The sequence below is a fragment of the Idiotropiscis lumnitzeri genome, chromosome 11 (assembly GCF_059441095.1).
Source record: "Idiotropiscis lumnitzeri isolate Australia: NSW breed Sydney's pygmy pipehorse chromosome 11, RoL_Ilum_1.0, whole genome shotgun sequence".
NCBI lineage: Eukaryota > Metazoa > Chordata > Actinopteri > Syngnathiformes > Syngnathidae > Idiotropiscis > Idiotropiscis lumnitzeri.
The window spans coordinates 6,940,055-6,964,626 of NC_142401.1; the positions used below are offsets into that span (position 1 = coordinate 6,940,055).

The 24,572-nt window shown below is 40.2% G+C and overlaps 1 protein-coding gene across 4 annotated transcripts in view; it reads left to right on the forward strand.

Moving 5' to 3' along the window:
- The first annotated feature begins 10,325 nt into the window (after positions 1-10,325).
- The window catches only part of kif21b (kinesin family member 21B), a 61,207-nt gene continuing 46,960 nt past the window's right edge, over positions 10,326-24,572 (forward strand). For 3 of the 4 annotated variants that reach the window (XR_015845795.1, XM_088308782.1, XM_088308785.1), the window contains exon 1: positions 10,327-10,790. Coding sequence is in view for 3 of the 4 variants with exons in the window: in XM_088308782.1 (XP_088164908.1) it covers positions 10,750-10,790 (41 nt within the window). In the remaining variant the exon portion in view is untranslated. Of the gene's footprint in view, positions 10,791-24,572 lie in introns of all 4 variants that reach the window. The other variant, XM_088308784.1, reaches the window with a different exon arrangement.

Consider the following 24,572-nt stretch of genomic DNA (forward strand, 5'->3'; position numbering starts at 1 on the left):
AAATATGTTTATGTTCAGGGAGCTCCAACAACAGCTTCCAACGCAGACAAGAGATAATACCACCCACTGGAGAAGAGTTGGACTTTATATAGGTCCCACTGAGTGACACTCATGTATTATTCATTGTAAATTGAAGCACCTGACAGGTGGCGGCCAGGCTCAGCTGATACTTTCACTCACTAGGTATTACGTTCACTTTCGAGACATTACGATGATAAAAGTATGTTCCCTATCCTTTCGAGAGCCAATAAGGTACATAGATACTGTATTTTACATTTGGGGAAAAAAAATCACAACACACTACCAAACGAAAGTGTCACAAAAAGTATCCTAAACACATCTTGCACAAATCTAAATTTGTTCAGTGTGACATTTGAGCCCGTTTAGTTGAAGACGAAGCGATTTTGTTACAGCGCTCTAACAAGTGGATAGGCGACACTAATCGACTCTTCTGCCATCTAGTGGACAACCACTTAATTATTCTGCTGTTATGCCTATCGCAATGCTGTTTGCTGGCAGATAGTTCAATTAAATAAGTTTCAAATGTTATTTATTCAATCGTCAAAATATTCATAACGCCATTCACTGTGAGACAGCATTTTTCACATTCTCCTTTTGTCGACTCCATTCATATTGCTTAAATTCCATTCAACTCAATTAAAAGCAACTGAGAATGCAGCTCTTCTACTGGCTATCAAAAGAACGTGTTGGTGTAACTAATCATTTTATTTAGGGGTGTATGAACGGATAATGAAATTATTGATTCTATTCAGCTCTTGTTTTACTTGTCTTGGATAAAAAAAAAAATAACACAAGATGGGCCGACACGTTGATCGTTCAAATTCTGCTACAGTGCAATTATTACTAGCAAACTATCTAGTAGAAATGTATTTTGCATGGTGAACACTAGATGGCAGTACTGAACCGGAAAGTATATCATTATTTTTATATTATTATCATTGACCAGATTCAAACCCAAAGGCAACAACAGGAATAAAATAGAGGAGTCAAAACATTGTACTTTTTCCCCTTTTTTTTCCTTAGACGTTTAGTAACATATTTTATTGTTTGTAGTACAAGCTCAGACGGTTTATAATGCCTATAAAATACACATACTGAAGTTACTGTTTAATCTTAACTGGAACTACTTTTCTAATTTCCTTTATTGTGTTCTACGTAATGCAAACTTTTTGCCTCAAAGAAGCCCCTCTCATGCCTCAAGCGTCGACCTCCAAACAACCCTCAAACAATAATCAGCCAATGCTCCCCTACAATAAACCTCAAGGATGGATAAATAATACATCATGCATGTTCCCCCCGGGAATTGACACACATTATTTACACACCTTTACTTAACATATTTGTTTACACTTGGTCGTTCAGTGAAGGTGTATCAAATTGATGGATAGCTCTGCACCGGGCCTGTGTACTCGAGTGTGGGTACCGACGTGGCGATGCACTTAGCATTATTAAGTGATGGTTCCCACCAGTGTGAGGGGGAGGCAGTTTATAATCAAGTTGTTGTTTTTTTCTGGAGCAGCAATCCAATTTACTCATACGGAATGGAGTAGAGGCTTTGTGTGTGTGTCTTGTTTGCAAATGAAAACAAGCTTGGGATTTCATTTCTTTGCTTACTTGTGTTTTATGTTGTAGTATGCGTGCTCGGCTTTCTCGCCAGATAAGGCGGGTCCTTAAAAGTGATGGAATTCTTCACAAACAACGAATAATAATAACCCCCAAAAAATATCCATATTTTTAAACAACAACGACATTTTAATATGCATTCTTAAACATTCCAGGATGTGTTGGCTGAAGAAGAATTCGTGAACGTCGACTAAAAAAAAAACAAAAAAACAACAAAAAAACATTGTCGTTTGCATACGTGTCGGCACTCGAATATGGAAGATTCCTGAAAACCACAGAGGAGGAGCAAATCGAAAAGATTCTTTCAGACCACAGAGAGCAGAGTCGATGATGCTCACCAAGTTAGGATCAACCACAAAACCCTTTGCAAAGGAATGTGCATTTCCTAGGATCATGTCTAAATATAGAACAACATTTAGGAAAGTGATGATTGTAAATGTTCAGCCGAGAGAACCTCCATCAACAATTTGCGTTTTTATCGAGACGTTCTGGGCTGTTCTATGGGAACAGTTTGGCGAAAGCCTTGTGCGACCCAAATGGCCAAACACTTGAATACTTTTTTTTTTTCGTGTCAGCAGATGCACGGAACAGACTAATGCACATTTTTGTTTCATGTCGGACCACATGCAAACGTATCTTAAATGAAATTTGCTGAAGGGCCACCAGTTTGATTTTCATACATCAAATTAATCATTTAAAAAAAAATACCTAAATAATAAAAAAAACTGCTTTTGCACATATCACAAAGTAGCAGTTTGAATTATTTCGATGCAACAACTTTCCGCTTTCTGCACATTTTGGTCACAATAAGCCCAGATTTATTCTTTTTTCTTTTTTTTTTTGTAAATGTTATTCTAAAAAGCAACCAAGCAGTAATGCACATGTGAATTATTTGTAATAAATAAATCCCACGGACAACAACTACAACCCTCAATTCTGATTTCATTTTCTAAAAAGCGACATCATTCAACATATTCCCAATCACTTTAAGGCCACGATGTCATGACATTGCTTCAAACATCTACTAAGCATATGATGTTTTGATGTCGCCCCTGTTCTGGGCGATTCATAGCAGATCTAGGTACATTTTTGAAATACATGTTACAACTACAATTTCACAAAATTTACCCAAAAAATAAAAGCCAACGATTTGCATCATGGACTGCAGCCCGCTCATCTGATGCAATGATCCGCTTCTCCAGGTGAACAATTTTATTAGCTGAAGTGCACACGTTTGTGATATGTAACTCAAGAGGTTCATGTTAACCTTAAAAAAAAAAAAAATCTAACAAAATTCACTTGCAGAAATGCAGACTACAAAAGATTGATGTCAATAGTGCACGGAACTCAAAATCTAAGTTCAAGATCGTTCAAGTAAGAGCACAGTTGAAATCTAAAAAAAAAAATACATTGGAACCTCCGAATTTAAACACCCTTCGGTCACTTATTTTTCTCATGTCTAAGTAAAATTTATTATTATTATTTATTTTTTTGGAACGCAACCTCAGAAGCTCCCAGTAACTGCAAAGTGCAAACGTGAGATCATGACCTTTTTGACCCCCAACACGAGTGGATGTTGTTCCGACGTAGCGTGATGACAAAAGTGTTTCTTGCATCTGTGTGTGGGCAGACACGAATCTCCCAGGTGCACGGCGTAATCTGCCTCCTCATCACGCCCGTTTCCGACGCACATCATGACAACTGCAGGTGAGTAATTCACTCATTTCTTTTAAGTTTGGGGACGTATCGTTTCTATTCTTTTTACACTTGTACGGCTGGTCTTCAACAAGCCTCTTTCTCCACTTCTCATAGGGCCAAATTTAATTTTTGTTTCCTTACATATGAACTGATGTCACAAAGGATATTGTATATGGTTCATCTCGGTTTTATGATGATTTTATGTTGCTATATGCGGAGTGCTTTGAGAATCCAAATATGGATTTTGTTTTGAATGTTCTACTATATTTCTTCACCCCAGGTGGACATAACATAATTGGGATATGAAATTATCTGTATTGCGGCTCAACATTGAATGGCAAGTAAGCGATAAATAATTTGAAACCCTAAAGCTTTGTTCAACTCATTCACTGCCATTGACGGATATAGACGCTCAAAAGTACATTTCTTTTACCTGGGCTGGCAGTGAATGAGTTTTAATCAAGCATAACCAAATGCTGAATATAATTCCTTAAATACTTTAATCTAAGTAGTCTTGATCTAGTTTTAGGACTTAGATGAAATTGGAAATGTATGCAGCAAGAGAGGAAGTCGTACAGAGTTGACAAACTTTGGAGCTCCCCACTTCTCTTTCTATCCCCTTTGGAGCGATCCGGTGCATCAACACAAAGAGGCTTTTCTACCGGCTCAGCATCTCCTCCTGCGTGGCTGCTTTAAACACCGTTTCCATGGAAACGAGGTGCAGAATGCCCTCAGAGAAACGAGGCAGGACGATGGATGGGGTATTGGAATTTTTGCGCTGAAAACCATAGAATAAGCTAAATAGCATACACCTGCGAGTCTGTATGAAGTTTATCGTATGAAATGACCACAAAAATGATTGATCATCATTTGACAGCTATATGTTCTAATCTTAAATAATACAGTGTGTTCTGGATGGAATAGAACAATCCAGTGATGCAACTTTGACACAAATCATGCAACATGCCATTAGATGGCATAAACATCTCTGGATGATCCAAACGTCGAAAGATTCAGCATCTATTCAAAATGCTCACTTTTGCTTTCAACAATATTTCCCTTCTAATTAATGGCCTATTACGTCATTTAATTTTAGTTTGAAGCTGAAACTGAACTTTACCATGCGGAGAGGTGTTTATAATATTTTGCTCCTCTTAAGTGAAATAAAATGACCAAATAGTTGTAAAGGTTCAATATGATGATTTGTTGTACTGATCCCGCCTCTCGCCCAAAGTCAGCTGGGATAGGCTGTAGTTGTGCCACGACCCGAGTGAGGATTATAGCGGTATAGAAAATGAAAGGTCACTGCATTACAAGCTTGTAGCTACAGCTGGGGGGGGGGGTGGTCTTGTGTCATGTGACATAGACGGACTCTATTAGTCTTTTGTGAATGAGAGTGAGAGGGACTTGCCAAGAGTTTGTAGCTGACCATCAGGGAACAACTACTCTTTGTTGACTCTACTCTGAACACACATTTATAGAGACACACACACACACACACACACACGCCTGTAGTCGGGCGACTCCTGAAGCCACTGCAGCCATTACGATCTGCCCTCCAGCTTTTGAACCAGCCGCCACTCATTCGCAAAGCCAGCGGGGAGCAAACCGAGGCCGGGCAGATATGGAGCAAAGTGTAGGTCAGCTTGTGCCCTATGGCACGAGAGCTGAAATGTTCAGAGTGGATTGTGTTCGTGACTCCGCTGTGGACTGATATCAGAAAGTAGGGTGCGGTGAGCAAACATGTTTTTGGTTTGGTTTTGCGCAAGTGGCCCGATGGGGCAGTAAAAATGGGATCCTCTGCGTTATTAGATGTGCTCGCCATTGCTTTAGAACGGCAACTGTCTGTCTGTGAACCACAAGACACTTTGTGAAAATCTACACAATCAAATAGATCAATATAAGATCTGGATTCAAAATGTTTTAAAGAAGATAAATAGGAAATTGTAGATGCATTTAAAAGAAAAGTCAAATCAAACATTTCCATGTTCTATGTGGCCCCACTAATCTAAAGATGACATTCTAATATTACATTAGTAGAATGTCACTTAAAGGGGAAGTCAACCCCCAAAAATTCTTTAAAATAATATATTATTTGCAGGCCCATCGGCATTCTGATTAATAATGCGTTTGTGAAATAAAATCCACCTGTTTTCAGTCATGTCGGTGGGCGGCCATTTTGGCACTTTTGTCAACTGAAAATGACATCATAGTTGCTCAGTTAACGACCAATCATGGCTCAGTTTCAGAAAACAGCTGAGCTGAATTGGTTGTTACTTATGAAACTGATTCCCAGTTGACAGAAGTGACAAAATGGCCGCCTCCTCCGATGGTAAAAACGGGTGAATTTTATTGCTTAACTCATATTCCGCAAACGCAATATTAATCAGAATGGCATGTTTCCACTAGAGGGCGTGCAAAGAATATATTATTGTAAAGAAAATTTTGGGATTGACTTCCCCTTTAAGCAACAAAATCCACCCATTTTTATCCATCTCAGGGGGCGGCCATTTTGCCACTTGCTGTCCACAAAAATGACATCAATCCCTCAGGGCTCAGCTTGCCAAAGTCACATGACCCAATTAAAAAAAACAGGTGAGTCGTGATTGGTTGTTCCCTGACTCTTAATTGGATTGTACATTTGCACCTCATAAAATGTCCTTTGAAATTTGATTGTGTTGGCAAATCATTTGCGTTTCAAAGAGGTGAACAGGAGATGTCACAGTGCCAAGATGTGGCGATGAGGAACTGCTATGACACACACTTAAATCTAAAACACATAAACGTCTCCTCCATAACACACCATCAAACATGCGCACGCACACACTCATTAAACCCGGCCACGCTCGCACCCGCAGGGGATCACAGAAAAGTGAAACAACTGTTCTCGATTCAACATCCTCGGCTCTCACTTGGCCACTCATTTGAGTCAGATGAGCGCCAATTCAGGCAGTTTTGTTCCGGTGGAGCGTCGGAGAGATTAGCTTTAGCAGCTTCAAAGCCAAATATAGAAAACGCATGTGAGGGATTATAGAAACATCAAAGAATAAAGATGTGGGAATATATTAGGGCGCAGTCTCATCTTCCATCTTTTTATTTATTTATTTATTTTTTTGCTTGTGGCCTCTTTTTTTTTTTTTTGAGTCAACCTATAAAGGAGGACTATAGAAAATATTCCATGCTGGTATTCGAGACTCAATGGACTATATAATCTGGTGTGATTGACAATGCCACGTATTACCTTTTCCAAAACGTAGTCCCCACCTCCCAAAGACGTATTTATACGTCTTAGCCTTTTTTTTCATTCATTTTCCGTCAAAATAAGTCAAAATCCAGCAAAACGCTGGGATTGAGGGGGTTCCTCTAGTGAAAATAGCTGGCATTAAATGAGTTGATTGATCCAGTGTTTTATAAATTTTTGGAACACATTTAACATACTAATTTTACTCAACTCAATTGTATCATTAAAAAAAGCACACAAGCCAATTTACACTTAATGATGGCGAAAATGTGACTGGCGACTGATTTCACAGTGCAGTTTCAATTCTTATAAAATGGGAGGAGCAACTCATGCCAGACGGGGGTGCGATTTGAGCCACACCCATTAAAAAAAAAAGGCAGAATACTTGAAAGAGTGTTTGTATTGGATCTAAGACGAATTATAATGTGGCATGTTTTCAGTGAGGCAAGATGAGTTTTTGTGTCATTTGGGCCCTTCGAGAAAATTGTCTCTTTGTCTACAGCCGAAGGAAGTAAATGCAAACTGCAAAGGAGTGATGTTATCGTTAGAGCCCGGGGGGGGGGGGGGGGGGGGGGCAACAGGAGTGTTTGTACAATATGTACTGTATATCGACTTATCTAGCACACCTCGGAAATGAGGATTGTGGCCATTGAGGGTTTTGCAACCCACACTGTTTATGAAATGTGTTTTTCTGAGGAGGTGGCATTCAAGTCAGTGATTTGGTACGTTTGCGAACATGCCCCCAAGAGGAATAAAAGGGACTTGGTGATCAAACAGCCACATCCTTATCTAACTTTGTTACATGAGTTGTGAAGTTCACAGGACAATAAGATACTGTATGTTGGTGTGTGCGCTAAACATTACTTGTGTGTGTGTGGGGGGGGGGGGGGGTGCGTGTGTGTGTGTGTGTTTGTCGTTGCTGTTGTGTAGCAGATCTTGGAGGATTGAAGCTTTATCCACAAAACTGGATGTTAATCTTGTGCGGAATCCAATACAGCTTCCGGGGAATGTCGCCCGTGTCGCACTTATATCGCCACCTGGACCCACGTACGGCACACAACCAAATCATAAGCTCCTCAAGCCTGCAAACTGAGTTTAGCTTATGTTGCTGCTTTGCTGGGTTTTATGACATGAACATGATTGTTGTGTGGGACTGTGAGATGTTTATTATTATAGAGTCTATAATATTTGTCTATAATAGACATTGGGGCCATATTGAACAACTATTGAAAACGGAACTTTTGAAGGACATTCTTTTCCTCGACAGCGTCTAATATAAGCGGGAATAAAATGTTTCAGGGTCTCTCTGTGTGTTTGCATGCTCTCCTCGTGTACTTCGCTTCTTCCCACATGCCCAAAAAATATTGGATAGATTATTTGAAAACGCCATAGCTAGGAATATGACTGATTGTCCTATGATTGGTTGGCGTTAAGTCGAGTCCCAAAGTCATCCGGGAAAGGTTCCAGCTCACATGATTATGTTAAAAATCAGCTGGAATCGTTTCTCTGCCATCTGCCTGTCTGGCATTTGATGAGCAATGCGGCATTTTACTGTGATCACCACTAAAAGTTTCTATATTTTTTTTAATTCACTGGAGTTTAAAATTAAAACAAATTCACACAGCTTTGAGGAAGTGGAATCTTGTACAAAGAATCTTGTGCAACCACTCAAGAGATGTTTTAAGCGATTCGAGTGGTCATAGATAATGGTCAATAAATTACCAGCGGAAACTGTTCACAAATATTAACTATTTCATCGCTGAATGATCAAATTAATTTATCCACCAATCAAGTGTCATGTATTATTGTTGTATATCAATTAATAAAATATGTTTTATTTTATATATGTTTCAACAGTAGTTCGAAATACGAATAGATGTTTTCGAACTTTGATCACGACGTGTATGACTCGCCGGTGGTCAACAGCCGCATGTCCCCCGCATCATACATGGCTGCCTTGTTTGTCAAGCTCCTTAAAATTTAATCTTCATTTGGTTTGGCTGCGCGATACTGTCTTCACCTCCTTTGGTGTTAATGGCCAGTAATGTTGTAAAAGCATCTGCCCGTGAAAGCGCTTTCATTAGGTTGGAACACAAAAGCGCTACTTGTACTGTACACTATTTCCTTTCATTTTACTTTTTTGGGTTGGGGTGATGATTTTTTTTTTATACTTCCAAAGAAGGCTGCGGCCCCTGTTGATTTAACGGGGTTCATCATTCCTGTTTACTGTTTCTCCAGTGCTTCACTACTTGAGTCCTCTCATATGTGTGTGTGTACGCATCTGTGCAATCCTTGCTTTTGTTTATATAAATAAAGTTGTATATTTTGTCATCACCCACCCACGTCACTTATGTGGTTGTCTCATGACCCCTCCCGAAGAACAACATCTATCCATCCATGAGCCAAACCGCTTATCCGCACTGGGGTCACGGGCCTGCTGGAGCCTATCCAAACTCGGACAGTAGAACAATTAAAAAAAAAAAAAAAGATTCAGAAATCTTGCCGAGCTGATGAAAGCAAGGCTCAGAAACACCCTGGCTCACTGTTGAGTTGAGAAGGCTTCTTGAATACGCACACAGATATAGAATTTAGTGTTAATTGTCCTTGGGTCCTTTAAAAGCCTCTGCAATTTTATTATTGTCTTGGTAAAATTCTAAATTGTATGACTTGAGGAGCATTCAAAAAGACAAAGAAGAGAAAGGACTTCCTCTTCTGAACATTTTACTCATCAGGAGGAAGTGTGGAGCGTGTGACTTTCCATCTACGCTAAGAGCAAATTAACTCGATATTCTGTAAGAAGATAACAAGAAAGAACATAAAGTACGCCTGAGTTTGGACTTTATCACCTGGGGGCGTTTAAAGTGTTAAGAATTCTCTGCTCCTTCTGACTGCCGCTTAACAGAACTGTGTGTCCAATGTCGCCGCCGACAGGCAATTATTTTATAGTGTAGGCGTGGCTTCACGCGGTGGGTGTGACCTGCTGGGCGGGGACCCTGCTGGAGAAACACTCGAGCAGTTGGTCGAAAAGCCTGTCAATCAGATGTGGTTATGATGCATTTAATGACAGTTAGTAATTTCTAAACGAACGAGAAGGAAAGTGTCCGTGTCCTTAATTATTTGATAGAATGCTTATAAATCGCATTTTGTGTTTCAAAGTCGCAGTACTTATACACAAAGTAATGCCGATGATTCCGTCACTTGTTATAGATTAGGTTAAGTTTGTAAATAAAAAATACATTTCCACTGCCTATAAAAAGAAATAAAAAAAGTAAAAACACTTTAAGGCGATAAATTATATACCCTTGTGGAGATTTTTTGAAACAGATTTAATGTGGAACAAAATTGTGTTTTTTTGTAACTCTGATACAGAGACATTAGAAAATTTATTTTCGATTATACATGTATCAAAAACTTTTGGGAAGGATTTCACAATTGGAAGGCTGAGGAGGATCAGGACTCCAAGCGACTGGAGTATAAAGACAATAAATATGGGGTTCTAAATCAAATATTATTATTATTCTAATAAAACAACCAAAAAACTTACAAAGTGGGAATGTCATTTGATATATTTGTCTACGTGTTGTAGTAGGAGAGGAAAACACCTGTATAAAATGTTCTGTGCATAAATGGCACCCCCCCCCAAAAAGCTAAAATTGCGTCGAGAGAGACGATTTAAAATTTAAAAAGATGACCAGATACGTTGGAGTGAGCATAACAATTCCGACAGTCAGTGAAGGCAACATCCTCCAGTGGAGTTTATGGTCTCTCCTCTCAAACAGCCTTCTGTCTTACTCTCACTGGAGCGTTACTCGCGTTGCTACGTCCAAGGGGCGCTCACATGTTCTGCAGACAACATGTAGCCACCGGGACTCACCGAGAATAACACTGCTATCACATCAACAGATTCAAGTCTGCAATGTGGCGGACGCACGCGACTCGGGGAAGATGAGCTCCACGGCAGGGGTGAACCAGACAGGAGTTCGGGAGAGGCAGCCGTTAATGGGCAGCTCTTGACGGCAACTCCCGCTGACCGAGAGCCGCCGACGCCGCAGACGCCGACGCCGACGCCGCTGCTCCTTCATGCCGCTGCAAAGCACCGCGGTCACGCACTGAATCCAAACAGAGCTGTTATCCTCCACGACCCGCGTGGGACCTTTGACGATACAATGGCGAGCCTGAGTGACTGCTGCGTGAAGGTTGCATTGAGGTAAGCCTCTGTCCTTCTTTCCCTTTATGTGCATGTGGATATTTGTAGAGATCTGCACACCACATTGTGTCTGTGCCCCCTGGGCATCAGTCTGAAGCATGCGCTTCAGTCCTCACTGATCTTTTTTTTTTTTAATCTTGAATGATGCTGCAAGGTTAGCTAGCTTTTAATGTATGCATGTGATAGTTTTGATAAGATGTGCATGCATGTGCCACATGCATTCCCTCTGTCTGCATTACCATGCTGTCCTTCACAGCATGTGTCCATGTTGAGTGAGTGGAGTACTTCCTTTCAATATAGGGCTGACGTGACAAGGACAGCTGCAGCCAGGTGTGGGGAAAAGGAATGGGTGCTCTTTTCCAAAACCAATACACTGGTTATCTTACTCTAATATTTTTCTAGATATTTTACTATCATCATCATTATTTACAGTATTTACTGGAGCCGTCTTTAGAACCCCCACCCAGGCACAAAGGCACAGCACTGAAGACAGTGCCTTTGTTGAAAAAGCACCTCCAGGCTTGGACAAGTACAGCACAGCAGCTTTTGTATTCACATGAAGGGGGTATTGGCAGCCCCCCCAACCCTTAAGAGTGTGTGTTCATATGGATGTGCATGTGCTGGACATTTGAGATACGGCCTTGTGTTTGTAAATGAAAACAATGACCGTTAGTATAGATCTCATTACGAATGTGATTGCGCTGATGGACACGCTACCTACGTCAATTTTGTCCAAGGACCCTCTTGAGCCCCCACTTTGGGAGGCACTCATTCATTGAACTTAAAAGGGGGGGGGATGCAGAGCCTTTTTAGATGAACTGTCCTCCAGCTCCCTATTCCCTTGGGCAGGATTCGGAGTCACTTTTCCATTTACAGCTGAGTGTATCTCTTTTGTGCTTGCACGCAGTGACAGTAACAGGAAGTGAGGAAGGCGGTTGTGTTGACAAAAAAGAAAAAGTGAAGCCTCGGAACCAGCTGGTGGCTGCTGTTCAACTGAAGTTATTGATTGAAGTGAGGCAGAGCAGGTGATAGCCTTGTTTGAAGGTGACAGCTGCCATCAAATGTATTCAGTTGTTATTTTTTTATAATTAGTCAGAGAGTGACAAATATTTTTTTTTATAAGGTAATGATTGCGTCCACCTTTGCATTTGTATGTTAATTGTGTGCCTTTAAGGGGTGTGGCCTCATGATCTTGCGTTGGCGTCACTTCTTGTCCACTTATTGTCCCGTTCATTAAAAAGCTGAACGTGCATTGCCATACCTTAACTCATTCACTGCCATTGACGCGTTATAAAAGCCAAAAATTACAAGTGAATAAGTTAAATGCTTCATTTTTTTTTTACCTCACTTTTTTTAACCGTACCATATTTCATTCATTTATTATATTGTTATCTATATGTTTAATTATATAAGAGCATGTGTTAGCATAGCTACAATAAATAATTGTAAGCTAACCTGAGTTAGCAACAATAAAAGAATAAATAAAACTTTTTTGGCTATATCGATAATGACTCAATGCAGCTCACTTCCCATGGTATGTTATATTCTTCCTTTTTTTTTTTTAATTCTATGGTCTATGTTGTATGTTTAACACGCATAATTTTTGTTTTTTAAATAATACGACTATAAAACTTTATTTGTATCGTGCATTTCACAACAGCTGTAGCTGAAAGGATACATATTAGATTTTAAAACATAATCATGAATTTTTTTTTAATCTGAGAAACATTCCATTATTAACGTACTGCTTATTAGTACAACTATGTATATATGCCAGTAGTCGGTCACACACACCCTGTCAAACCTATTAGTATGATTCTCAAGTTTTAATTAAACAGCGTTGGTGTAATTAGAATTCTGGTGGGCGAGCTCGAGCTGAGAGTCATGTGTTTGTATTTACGTGCTCTCTCTAAGTGGCACCAAATGTATATTTGACAGGAAATGAGACACACACAAATAAGCGTGTGAAGACAGATAACTTCCTGCTGTACGCTGCCGGCTTTCCCACTGACCTTCCTGGCTTTAACCTGGGAAAGTTGGCAACCGATAAGAAGCGGGGGGGGGGTGTAGTTTTGTAATTGGTCCCATGTTGTGGTGCCCTCAGGCCAGACTGCTTGAAGTGTGCGTGAGTGAGGGCCAGGGAGGTCGGAGCGAGGGCCGACCCAGTCTGAGTCGCCGGTATCCATTTCCTGAATGTCTGCGCCGGCTTCCCTAAACAATGACCACTGACGTGACCTACAATCGTGCATTCAAATGTGGCGGCTTGAAGAATGGCTCGCGACACAGTTACACGTACAGTACATGCATGCAAATGCGCTCTCTCATACACACTCTCACACGCAGTTCATTGAATACAACTAGCTGCTGAGGCTTGGTAAAAATGGAATGTTGGAAAAACAATCGTTGCTCACGCAGACGAGCAAAAATGACTGAAAATAGGCACTAACTTGCTGGTTTCCCGGGTAAAACATTATTTTTTATACCCTTCGTCAGCTTTTGCTGTCGTGACATCGCGAGAGGTACACCATTGCGAGAGGAGGTCACTAAGGTCTAAGGTTCCTCAAAAATCAAACTTGACAAGTCACAATAGATCGCTTCCGTAAAACAAACAAAAGTTCATCAAGGAGCCATAAATGTTCCAACTCGAGTCTGTTCTCAGATTTTCAAAGCAACTTTCCTCCTTGTTTTCCTTTCTCCATTGTCTCCTGACTGTGTCCTTTGTTCTGTCCCCTCTCCACTCTTCCAGGGCATACCTGGTTGTGAGGCATGCTGGGAGATGTAGTGCCTGAATTGGCAGCCATCTTTAAGCGTGTCTTCAGGGTAATTTCGCGTCCCTCCACTATGTGAATTATTAATGCCCCCTTTAAATCTTTGCCTACATAACTCTAAAAAAATAAATGCCTTACAGATGATTGAATTTTGTGAATTACACCGGCAGTGAGAGGACGCTGTGATATGCCGCTGCGTTTGTCCGGTCAAATACGAGGTAATCTCCGTTTACAACCCGGGCTTAATTTACCGTAACGCCGTTCCAAAATGCAAAGTTCTAAGTTAGACTGTCCAGATCAGGGATGGGCAAACGTTTTGATTGGCGGGTTCTAAAATTTGACCGAGGGGCCGGACCAGGAGCAGATGGATGGAGTGTTTTGGTAACCTCACCTCATTGGAGGAAAAAAAAAATCATTTAATTTTAAATGAAAGTGAACGAACGCATTACAACAATATATGTCTTTGAAAAAGCTCAGTATTTAGAAAATAAAACATTAACAAGGTTTATTTATTTAAATTTTTTCAAGTTCGGTGGGCCGGATTAAAATATTTAACGGGCCGCATGTGGCCCTCGGGCTGTAGTTTTCCCAGACCTGTCTAGATGGATCACTTCAACATTTCCTGTTAGCAATGGCTTTCGCAGCATCTTCTGGCGTCACACAGTAAAAAAGCATGACAGGAATCTACTTATATGTAAAATTTTCAAGGGTAAGAGAGAGAAAATAGCCATTAATTTAATGTAATTTTAAGGAAAAATATTACATTGACATTTGTATAGTTATCAGGATATAAAATGACCTATATCGCGTTATCAAATTTTTCCTATTTCCCGCCAACTTGAAAGCTGAATACGAGTTCCCCTGATCGTGAATGCGCTCTTGTAAATGTCAGCAATTCCGTTTTTTGTTCCACGGCAAACGCAGCGCCCACATTTCCTTATACGTGTCAATCTGTTCCCTCACAATCCAATTCGGTCTTTCACGGCAACTCTGCCAAGTCGTCGTCTCAGAGTGGCAAGTCACTCTCGCCAAAGTGCTCAGTCAGCATGTACGGCCGACCATAAATAGACACAAAGACCAATCTGTTTAGTGCCGTTGTGGTCTTTGACCTTGTGATGGCTGATAGATGTTCTCACCTTAACAGTCTTTTCCTCGCGGATCCTCTCTCTGTCTCATTTAAGCTCTATGACCCGACCAATCGCCAAGTTAGTCTCATGAGTTCTTGCCGGCGACAGCAAGGATATAAAAGCATAACTCGGCATACAAACAGATGCATCCCTTGTATGTTCTTGAAACTTCTGACTTTCTTTATTTTTTTTTCATTTTTTTTTTTTAGAAAAAAAATAACAACCCAGGGTGTCAGTTAAGTTTGCTTTTTGTTTCTAGGGAGAATTTTATCACACTACCAAAATAAGGTAGGACAAAAGTGAGGCCCCTCCCAGCTGACACGCAAAGAATTTTAAATGGGCGCTTCAAAAACTATGTTGTTGTTGGACGTGTGTCCTGTGTCGGCGACCAGTCTCGCCTGTTTCCTGCCAGTGTTAATACCGCTGCCCTTTTAAAAACGCCTTTGGCATTGGCGGGAAACGCCGTGTTGTTGTGAGCGAGGTGTGCGTATCTGTTTGCCGTTCTCCCCGAGAGAGATTTCTTGGTCTTATCATTGATGGCCCTCGTACGACAAGCTGACGACAGATTTACTACATTTTCGTGACGTGTGACATTAACATCCGGTTGCTTTTGCGCCACACGCGTTCAGTGCATTTAATTGCACAATGCAACTTTGCAATTCTCAGCAATGGTGAGTTGTGCTGCAACGTACTTCACAAATATGGATCTGCTGCAATGCAACAATCAAAAAGTACGCCCAACGAATTTCTTTGCATTGCATTTGCAGTTTCTGCACAAAGTTTCGTAAGAACTGAACTGAAACCTCTCTAATGGGGGAGGGCTGCGAGCAGGAAACATGACAAGGAGCGCACCCATGTCGGCCGTCCACAGCTGTGCACCGCTTCCTCTTCACTCTCTGGATCACATGCTGGCTGGTTGTTGTTGCCCTTTAAGACTGAACAGTCAATTTGGTTGGCAAATTTGTGATGGCATTGCGACTAAGCAAACTATGTCAATTGACCAACCAGCGCAATTTTTGAGAGGACGTCTAAGCAGGGCATAATATGAGTAAATGAGCTGCTTCTTTGATTTTAATTCCCTCCAATTAACCTTTTTCTCGTTCTTGGGCTGAGAGGGGAGGTGTGAGCAGTTACGCTTGGAGAAGATAGGGAGACAACACAAAAGAGTGCAAACATGGAAGCGTTTTTTGCGCCGATCAATTTGCATTTTGCTAAAAAAAAAAAAAAAAAAGTGGCCAGCGGGCACTTGTGAGCCCTAAGGACAACATTAAATAGATCATGGATAGGATAGGAATTAAAACAGAAGAACAATGTTTAATCATTTGTTTCTTCTGTTCCAAATATTCTATATTCTGTTTAAAACTGTAACTGATTGTGTTTAATGGTTAAAAAATGGCGGTGTTATTTTCCCAAATATTAAAAAAAAATATATCTAATATCGAGCTGGTTTCATTTCAGGTCAGCATTCGTCAATTGCTTTTCTGCATGGTGCTAATTATTTATAAATATTATAAAATGGTCTTTTCTGGAGAAACAATATATATTTAGATAACTTGTAAATATATATTCTATTCCTTATACATCAACTTTCCTCATATATTGGTTCGAGGCATTTTTTATTCGTTTAACGAATTAACCAATTAAGCAGCATTTTTCATTTCATTTATTGCGGCAGTAGGGGAACTCCGAATAATGCGAATAAGTATTAAGGAGTGTCCGGGGTAAAAGAGTTGAAGGTGCTGCGTACGTCACCTGTTTGAAACAGCTGACTGTTGTGTAATGGAGCTTTGCAAGCCGACCGTGTCTGACTTGAGGGCACAAACAAGGGACAAAGGAGTTGCTAAGCTCCAACAAACTTGGAGCTCAATAATATTTTTCACGGCCTTGTGACACTTGAAAGCTCGCGTTGATACCGAGTTTTATTTTGATTCTTACAGGGTGGTGTTTACGAGACCCTGATCAGCAGGTTGCTGCTTTAAAATGAGATGTTGCATTTCGCGACGCCACACGAGCTGTGCTGCTGTTGCAGAACGACTTCCTTTCCTGTCAGGCCGCTCGTGAACGAGCCGTACTTCCTGTTCAGCGGCTGCTTTTAAGAGCTTCTGATCAGTCTGTTGACGTGATTTATCTCGATGAAAATATGAATTCCAGTCCAAATGTTTCTTGAACTCTATTCTTACTTCATTGCAAAATGTTTGAATGTTCTCACAGCATTTAATCTCTCAAAAAAAAAAAAAAAAACATGCACATTAGGTTAATTAAAGTGGGACGTCGACTGTCTCCATGTGTCAACCCCATGATTAAGTGGTGACCTGACGTACGGCGCTTCCCCTCCCTATGAGCTTATAGTTTCAAATAATGAATGGATAACTAACACTTTTTATGCACTTCCTGTCTCTATAATGATTTACTGAAATAATTGACTGTTTATGAAAATGCAATTTCAGCTTGAAAACGCCAATCTCTCTTCTTCCTCTAATGTTGGAATGTCTACGCTTAAGTTGAGACTCCCCCAGACTCGTTTGTTAGTTGCATGCTTTTTTTTGGTTCGCAAAAGGGCGAGTTTTTTTTTTTTTACTCCTCCTCTTGAGTCATTCAAGATTAGTTTTGTTGTATTTTGCAAGCTTACATGACTTACTTGTGCAACTCAGTGGCAAATGTCTGGATTTCTCTTTTACGTTAGTCGCTAATGATTTTAATGAATTACTAGTTACACAAAAAGGGACCCGAGGATGACGTCCTTATTTTTCCCATTAGAATAATCAAACGTGCCATCTGAGCCAAGGAGGAGTTTTTGACTTTAGAAAAACAGGAAAGGACACTGTAGGTATTTTCTAATTATTATTATTATTTTTTTAAAACATGTTTATAAGATGTGGAGCTGGACTTTGCAATGAATTTGGGTCAGACCATTAAAAATAAACTGCATTTTTGCCCTTGGAGTAGTTCCATGTCCTTCTATTTGGATCATTGGAACTGTGACCAATGCGTCCTCTTCCCCGTCTACTCACACACTTTGCATATCTTATTTGGATCAGTTTGTGTTGTTCTGGTTGCAAACACACCGATAGGTTGTGCGCGTGTGCGTGCGTGTGCGTGCGTGTGTGTGTTAAGAGAGAGATAGCGGGCATTACACAGTCCCTTTTAACAGCGCAGCACTTCCCGGCTGAGTGTATACAGGGGATGGCAGTGTGAATGAGTCTGACGTCAGTGCGGGTCTTTGTGCTCTGTGCTGACTTTGCACACACATGCCAATAAAGTCGGAGGAAGACAAGGGGTGGATGCTGAAGAAGCCGTGTGTGTGTGTTGGGCTATGGTTGTAAAATAATGAATGAATATCTGCTATGAAAAGGGCTGCTGTAAACATGTAAATAGCACGCGTGCACGTGGTTACTCGAAGGAGCATTGTGCGTAGGAATAATTTGTGACAGCTGCACTTGTTCGCCATGTTCCCATACATCTTGAAATTTGGGCCAGATTGTGTACTGTGTAATAATGTTCACGCTCCGGTGGTGCTGCTGTCAGAATCTGCGCTGGAGATATTGTCTGTTTGTGTGCGTGTGCGTGTTCGTGCGCGTGTGTTGGGGACCGTGTGGCCAAAGTGTTGCGGTCTACAAGTTTAAATAGAGGGATAAAGTTTGCCATTTGGTTAGGATTAACGTCAGCCAGGTTTCCGTGTTACATTGTGATTAAACTTAAGGTGAAGTGGTCTGCAAAAGTGTGGTGGTACGGAAACGTGCGCGCGTGTGTGCGTGTGTGCCAGCTGGCCAATAATCACCTCCAGTGATAAGTAGCTTAATCGCTGCTGGAGTTTGTCTAAGAGCTCGTTTTGTTGTGAGCGCAGATAACAAAGGTACGCTTGTAAATGCTTCATTTGTCAGCAAATGATGAACTGAAATTGAGTTAGCTAATGTTTAACTACTGGTTTTAGCTACCGGTTGATATTCATAGCATACAGTTAGCCTGGTGGACTAATATGGGAAATTGGCGCCATAGAATTTCGTATTTTATTAAAACATAAAGTAAAACTTCAAGTCACTGTTTGTGCTCAAATGATTTGTAAGGTTATAATTTCTAACACCTTGAGACCAATTCAAATTGTTAGTCTCTCTGTCGTGTTATTTGCTAGCATTTAGCAAAAACAGACTTGATTAGGGCAGTACATTTCGACTGTCTGTCGCTACTCCGCTTGAAGCTTCTTGGTGAACAATTCTTCAATTATCTGCCATTCTGCTGCTTCCTGTTAAAAGTAAGATGACTTGAGTTCATCGCCACTGCACAGCACTTGTATGTCAAATTTTTGCTCTCAAGTGAAAGCAACCAAATTGGCTATGCAAAGGTTCTTATCTCAAAAAGTTGGGTCGCTTTTTTTCTCGTGGTACCATTACTTGTTTTGCATTCACAGTCATCTTTGAATTTTTTCCCCCCGCGATCGTTTTGAAGGAAAAATAAATCCAATGTATTATTTACGTTTATGAACTCGAAACTGATCTCGCTTTGCGTATACAATATCAACTTCTTGTCCCAAGTTTGGTTAACACAAAAAAAAAAGCCTTGGCTGGCGTCACAAGTGCTTCTTCCAACAAAACGTTTTGCCTCCTGGCCTCCTGAAGACGACTTTTACTCAAAAGATTGTTGTTTGTCCGGCCTCTGAGCGGCTTCAAAGAGCGCCTTTGTGCCAGTTGATGGCATCTGCTCCACTTCTATTGCACCAGTCATGAGGCCGAGAATGAATGTTTCCAGCCTTTTGTTTGTTGCCCTCCATAAGCCGCAGTGTATCTTGTCTCAAGAGTTTACGTGCTTTCATCTTCTTTGGGGAGCATTTTCTTTGCCCTTCGGGGGGTTTTCCTAAAGGGATTCCCCCCCGCCCCCCCGCCCGCCTTCATCTCAAGTGTCTTGTAAAATGGCTTCAAAAACACACATCTCATTTTTCCCTGTTGGGAACCTGAATGTCCACAATCATATTTTAGCTCGAAGGCATCAACTGTACTTTTGTGAGTTTGTTGGTCTTTCTTCTGGTGGCTCATGAGTGTTTATTTTCTAACACAGAACTTCTTTATAGTTAGCCAATAGCTTTTTATACTCTTGCTTTACGCTTGATTTTTGAACTCTTGCTTTCAAATGTTTGCTTCTACAGTCATTTTGCCGATTTATCTTTCCATCATATTTCAAAATTTATTTTGGAAATGTTTCAGCCAAAGGCAGGTGCCTTTTTTTTTTTTCTTTGCGAATATATATGGAAAATGTGTTTCATTCCTATGTTGTCAATTTGCCATTTGTCAAATTTAAACAAACCAAGTCTTCATTGCAAAACTACATTGAAATAAAAATTGTAGCATGATGGAATATGTATGTATTTTTTTTTTTGTGCTCATCGCAATTGTTAGAAATAGTATCGGACACATGAAAGTCTACGTTATAACGGCAATTCCTAAACTTTGACGGAACAGTTAACATAATGTTTTAACGTTTGTACAATTGAAAATCAAAGGATAATGCGCTATGACGCTTGTTGAATGCAAAGCAACTTCTAACCTTCATGACTTCCATAGAAGTGTAAAAAAATGCTTGATTCCGATTTATACACCATATACAAAAACTGCTTATACTTGGGAGGTGAATCTGTTCTCATAAAGACAGGTCACAATTCTACTTGGATCATTAAATGAGACTTTTAGCCAACACAGATTCACAATTACTGTTTTGGTTACTACACTACTGTTATGTTAATTTTTCCATTTGCTTGAAAAAAAAAGGGACAAATTAAAACTAAAGACTTGTTAATACTTTACACGCTCGCTGAGTTACTTGGAGTCAGCGGCTGTGTTAAATGTTGAAGTTAATTGGATTCAAGCAGTCTCACACCTTTCTGACCTTGACTAGGCCATCTGTCATGAAAACGGGAAAGGATGCTAATTTGAATTTTTTTTTTTTCTCATCCCTCCTCCTCCCGCGAGGGAGCAGACGGGACTGATTTCATGGGGGTGGGGGTGGGGGAGAAGTGGGGATAGCGGAAATGAGAGGGATTGACCCAGAATCAGCTCAGATGATGCGCACTGATGTGCTCGTGTAACAATGAGCGATGATCATCCAGTTGATTGGTTGCTCAAGTTTGACAGTAGGAACCAGTTTGTGACACGATTTGTTTCCATCATTTCATGAATAGTCAAAGTTATCATAAAACTCACTCGGGTTGTATTGTTAAATGACATTTATGGATCAGTTTTTTTTATTTTTTTTTTTGGCCATTAGGGAAACGCAAATGAGCAGCAGGAAGGCCTGAACTGAGATTCAAACCCAGAACCGTGCCACTATGAGGCAAATGTGCTAACCACTAAACTCATGATCAGTTTAAATTTAAATGTTAAATTTTCTGACTTAAGAGACTTTTTTTTCAACAATTCTATTAAATAAGGTGAATTGTTTTGTTTTTTTTCTTGCTAGAGGGGGGTGGAACAGAAAATAATTGAGAAGCACTGAATTAAACACTGAGGATATCAACTGCGGTTGAGTTTCCCGCTCCGCATTTTTAAAAAAATTAATTTTTAATAAAAAAATAAAAAAGTAACAAGCCCATCTTGAAAAAGTAACGTAAAAAAAGCTGTTTTCTAATGTAGGGAGTACAAAGAAAAATTATTGCTCACGTAAAGCACAGGAACCTAAAAAGCTACTAAATTACAACGACTGAATACTTGGATTACTTCTCAACACCGATGACTGCGTAAAGAGATTTCCACAACGATTCTGTCCGATTGGATTTGTTGTCTTCAGTTCGCTGCAGGTCTCATTTTTTTAATATCCAAACGTAACCAACTCAGGTTGCACTCACTATTGTCCTGAGCACTATTAACAAAAATGGGTTATTTGAAACCACTCCCTCCGATTGTCTTCTTTCTCATTTTCACTTTCCATGTCCTCAATGTTGTCACGCGACGGGGAACGACCCTTTGCACTTTTAATTACACGGCCAGTTGAAAGAAATGAGCCACGTGGTGCAGCAAGACAGTAAGCCTTTAAACTTGACAGACTGTGTTTTTTTTTTTTAGAAATAAACTGACTGAAGGGAGGTGATGCGTTTAAACACTCGACCTAGACTTGTGCGCACAAAGTAGGACAACCCTGGCCCCCGAAGTCTGGCTTAGTTAAGAAAAGGCTCGCGTTGATGTCGATGAACCAGTTTGCTCGTTTGTGCTCCGGCAAGCGACACTTGATGCCAACACAAGCGGTCAAATCAATGAGCACCGAGAATGTGAGTGCTGCTGTTTCTTATCGCTTGTCGCCAATGGCAAACAGTGCCCTGCGGGTGCATGCATGGCCGGGCCGTCTGGGGGGTTCGCATCACCGATAGCTCGCAAAAAAAGTGTGTCGCATTTGCGATTATAGATGTAAAAAATAATAAATAAAAATTGCAGAGCTATGCTCGGTGATGGTTGTGTTAGTGTTTCATTTTCTTTTGATGGCGCCGCCCACTTGGACATTTTAAAGTAAAATTAAAGAGAGGTAGTCACTACTTGCATGTTTTTTTTGTTTTTTTTTAAACATGGCATATGTGTCTCCGTGCGCCAAGACAGATGCCAAATTGCGGTGGCAGGAGGTAGAAAAAGAAATTCCACTGTGTGTGTCCGTTTCACTCGTGTACTTAACGCAACAATCTTGGAGCGACGTCAACCTCATCCAAACAGATGCCGAGAGACGGATAGGAAGTCAATTAAAGGTGGGAAGCAGTTGATAGGTTTATGTTTGCGCTCACGAGAGACCGATGACGATCCAGGGAATCAATGCACGACTGATGAAATGGGCACGACAGGAAACTGCTTGACTTCCAAATCAAAGAAGTGGCTTTCGTCAACGAGCCTTAATTAATGAAAGTAGTAACCTGACCCATTAGGACTGAACTCAATCTCGCTGCACAGGAGAGTTCATTTCTAAAAGTAATTAGGATTAAAACAACCAATTATGAGAACGTGATTAAATTTGCTTGGAGGCCCATTTAGTTTAAAATCAAACGGCAACTGTTTAGTTTAATGGCATCCGCTATTGCTGATCATTTTATGTGCATGGAACACAGCTCACAATTTTATTTGAATCATATTATAATACATAATTATATATAGATAAATAAATATATAAATTCATAAATAAATAAATAAATGAATAAATTATATATATATATATATATATATATATATATATATACATATACATATACATATATATATATATATATATATATATATATATATATAACTATATAAATAATATATAATTATATAATTAATATAAATATTATTATTATTTATTTATTTATGTGGTAAAACGGTGTGAACTATTTGGCTTCAACAGCCTAAAGTCGAACAACACGACATCTGACATCTGGCCGCACAATTATGCTAATTATGGACACCCAGCATGAAAAACTGAATTCAGATTGTTCAAAGAGGGATTCTCCATTAAAATATTGGAAAATAATGGTAAAAATAATGACATTAATAGTTTAATTTTTGGAATAGTCGGCCAGTGAAATGTTTGCCATCCCTCGTCCTTGACAGGACTAAAGTTGTCACCATGCGTCAAAATATCATACCCGGAATTTTTCCTTATCGTCGCTTTGTGAGGAATTCATATATTCAGTGCCATTCTATGATTCCATCCTGTCCACACTCCTGCACCTCGGTGGGATCTTCAGTTTCTTCCCTCACTCATCAATATGCTCTCAGCATAAACACCCGAAATAGGCCAAAGCCAATTTCCTGTGCCCGCACGCCTTTTCGTGTAAAACAATTTCCATCTATTGCCACATTTTATTATTTCACTTTCTCTGCCACTGTATATGTATTTTTTTGTAAGAGGCACACTACAAAGACTAATAGTACAAATAATATTAGTCAAGTCTACATTTGCCACTTTGCACACATTTTGTGACATTACGTTTTTGACGACGATGTTTTTTTTTTTTTTATTGCAAGTAAATGCAGTATCTTAAATTTGTTCATGCTCATCCTTATATAAACCTCTGAGTTGAAACAATACTTGCATTTTCCATTCCGTGAACATCTACTAATCCAAATTTGGATTGCCCGTCTTCAGCGGCGGTCTTCTTCACTCTCCCGAGAGCATTTCTAATGTTGACGAGTCTCGGCCGTGATTTGATGTCTTCCGTCAGAAATCTCTGCACTCTTAATTCTTTTTCGTAGCCACCAGCTCGTTGCTAATGCTTTCTGTCTGCGCTTATCTTGTGGGCAGAACGTTATTTTTAGATTCTCTCTCGTCACTATTTTGGAAACAAGACGAATGGGAGCTGAGCGAGTCGAAGCGAACTTGTGGACCGAACAAACCAAAAACAAAGAGCTGACCTCAGTCAAGGATGCGTTTGCTGCTACGAGTGACCAACCGCCGACACTTGACACCCTAATATGTTCAAAGTTTTTATATTTTTTGGGAGCCGTCATAGCTGTCCTCTTGTATTTTACTTTAGAAAACAAATATGCAAATTCCCACGAGCGGAGAGTGCGGCTCGCCCGCTTTCAGCCCTCTCACACATCCACAACTTCAAGATGATGGATGACGTATGAACTTCCCTCTCATGTTTACTGTTAACGCAGGTGGAAACGGGTTTTGACTTCCTTGCCGGCATTGCGGAACTGTAAAACGGAGACCCCTGCCAATACGTGTTACAGACATTCTGCGTAGATTCTGTCAAATTTACGGTAATCAAACACGGATGTCGGCTACGAATGTGAAAAATGAGCCAAAGATTTAAACTTTGGGCAAACTTGACCTTGAAGGGGTCACAAAAAGGTAGCATTTGTTGATTTGGCCTGTAACTCACCAGACTTAAACCCCATAGAGGATATACGGGGGGCCAAGGGATAAGCGCAAAACAGAGA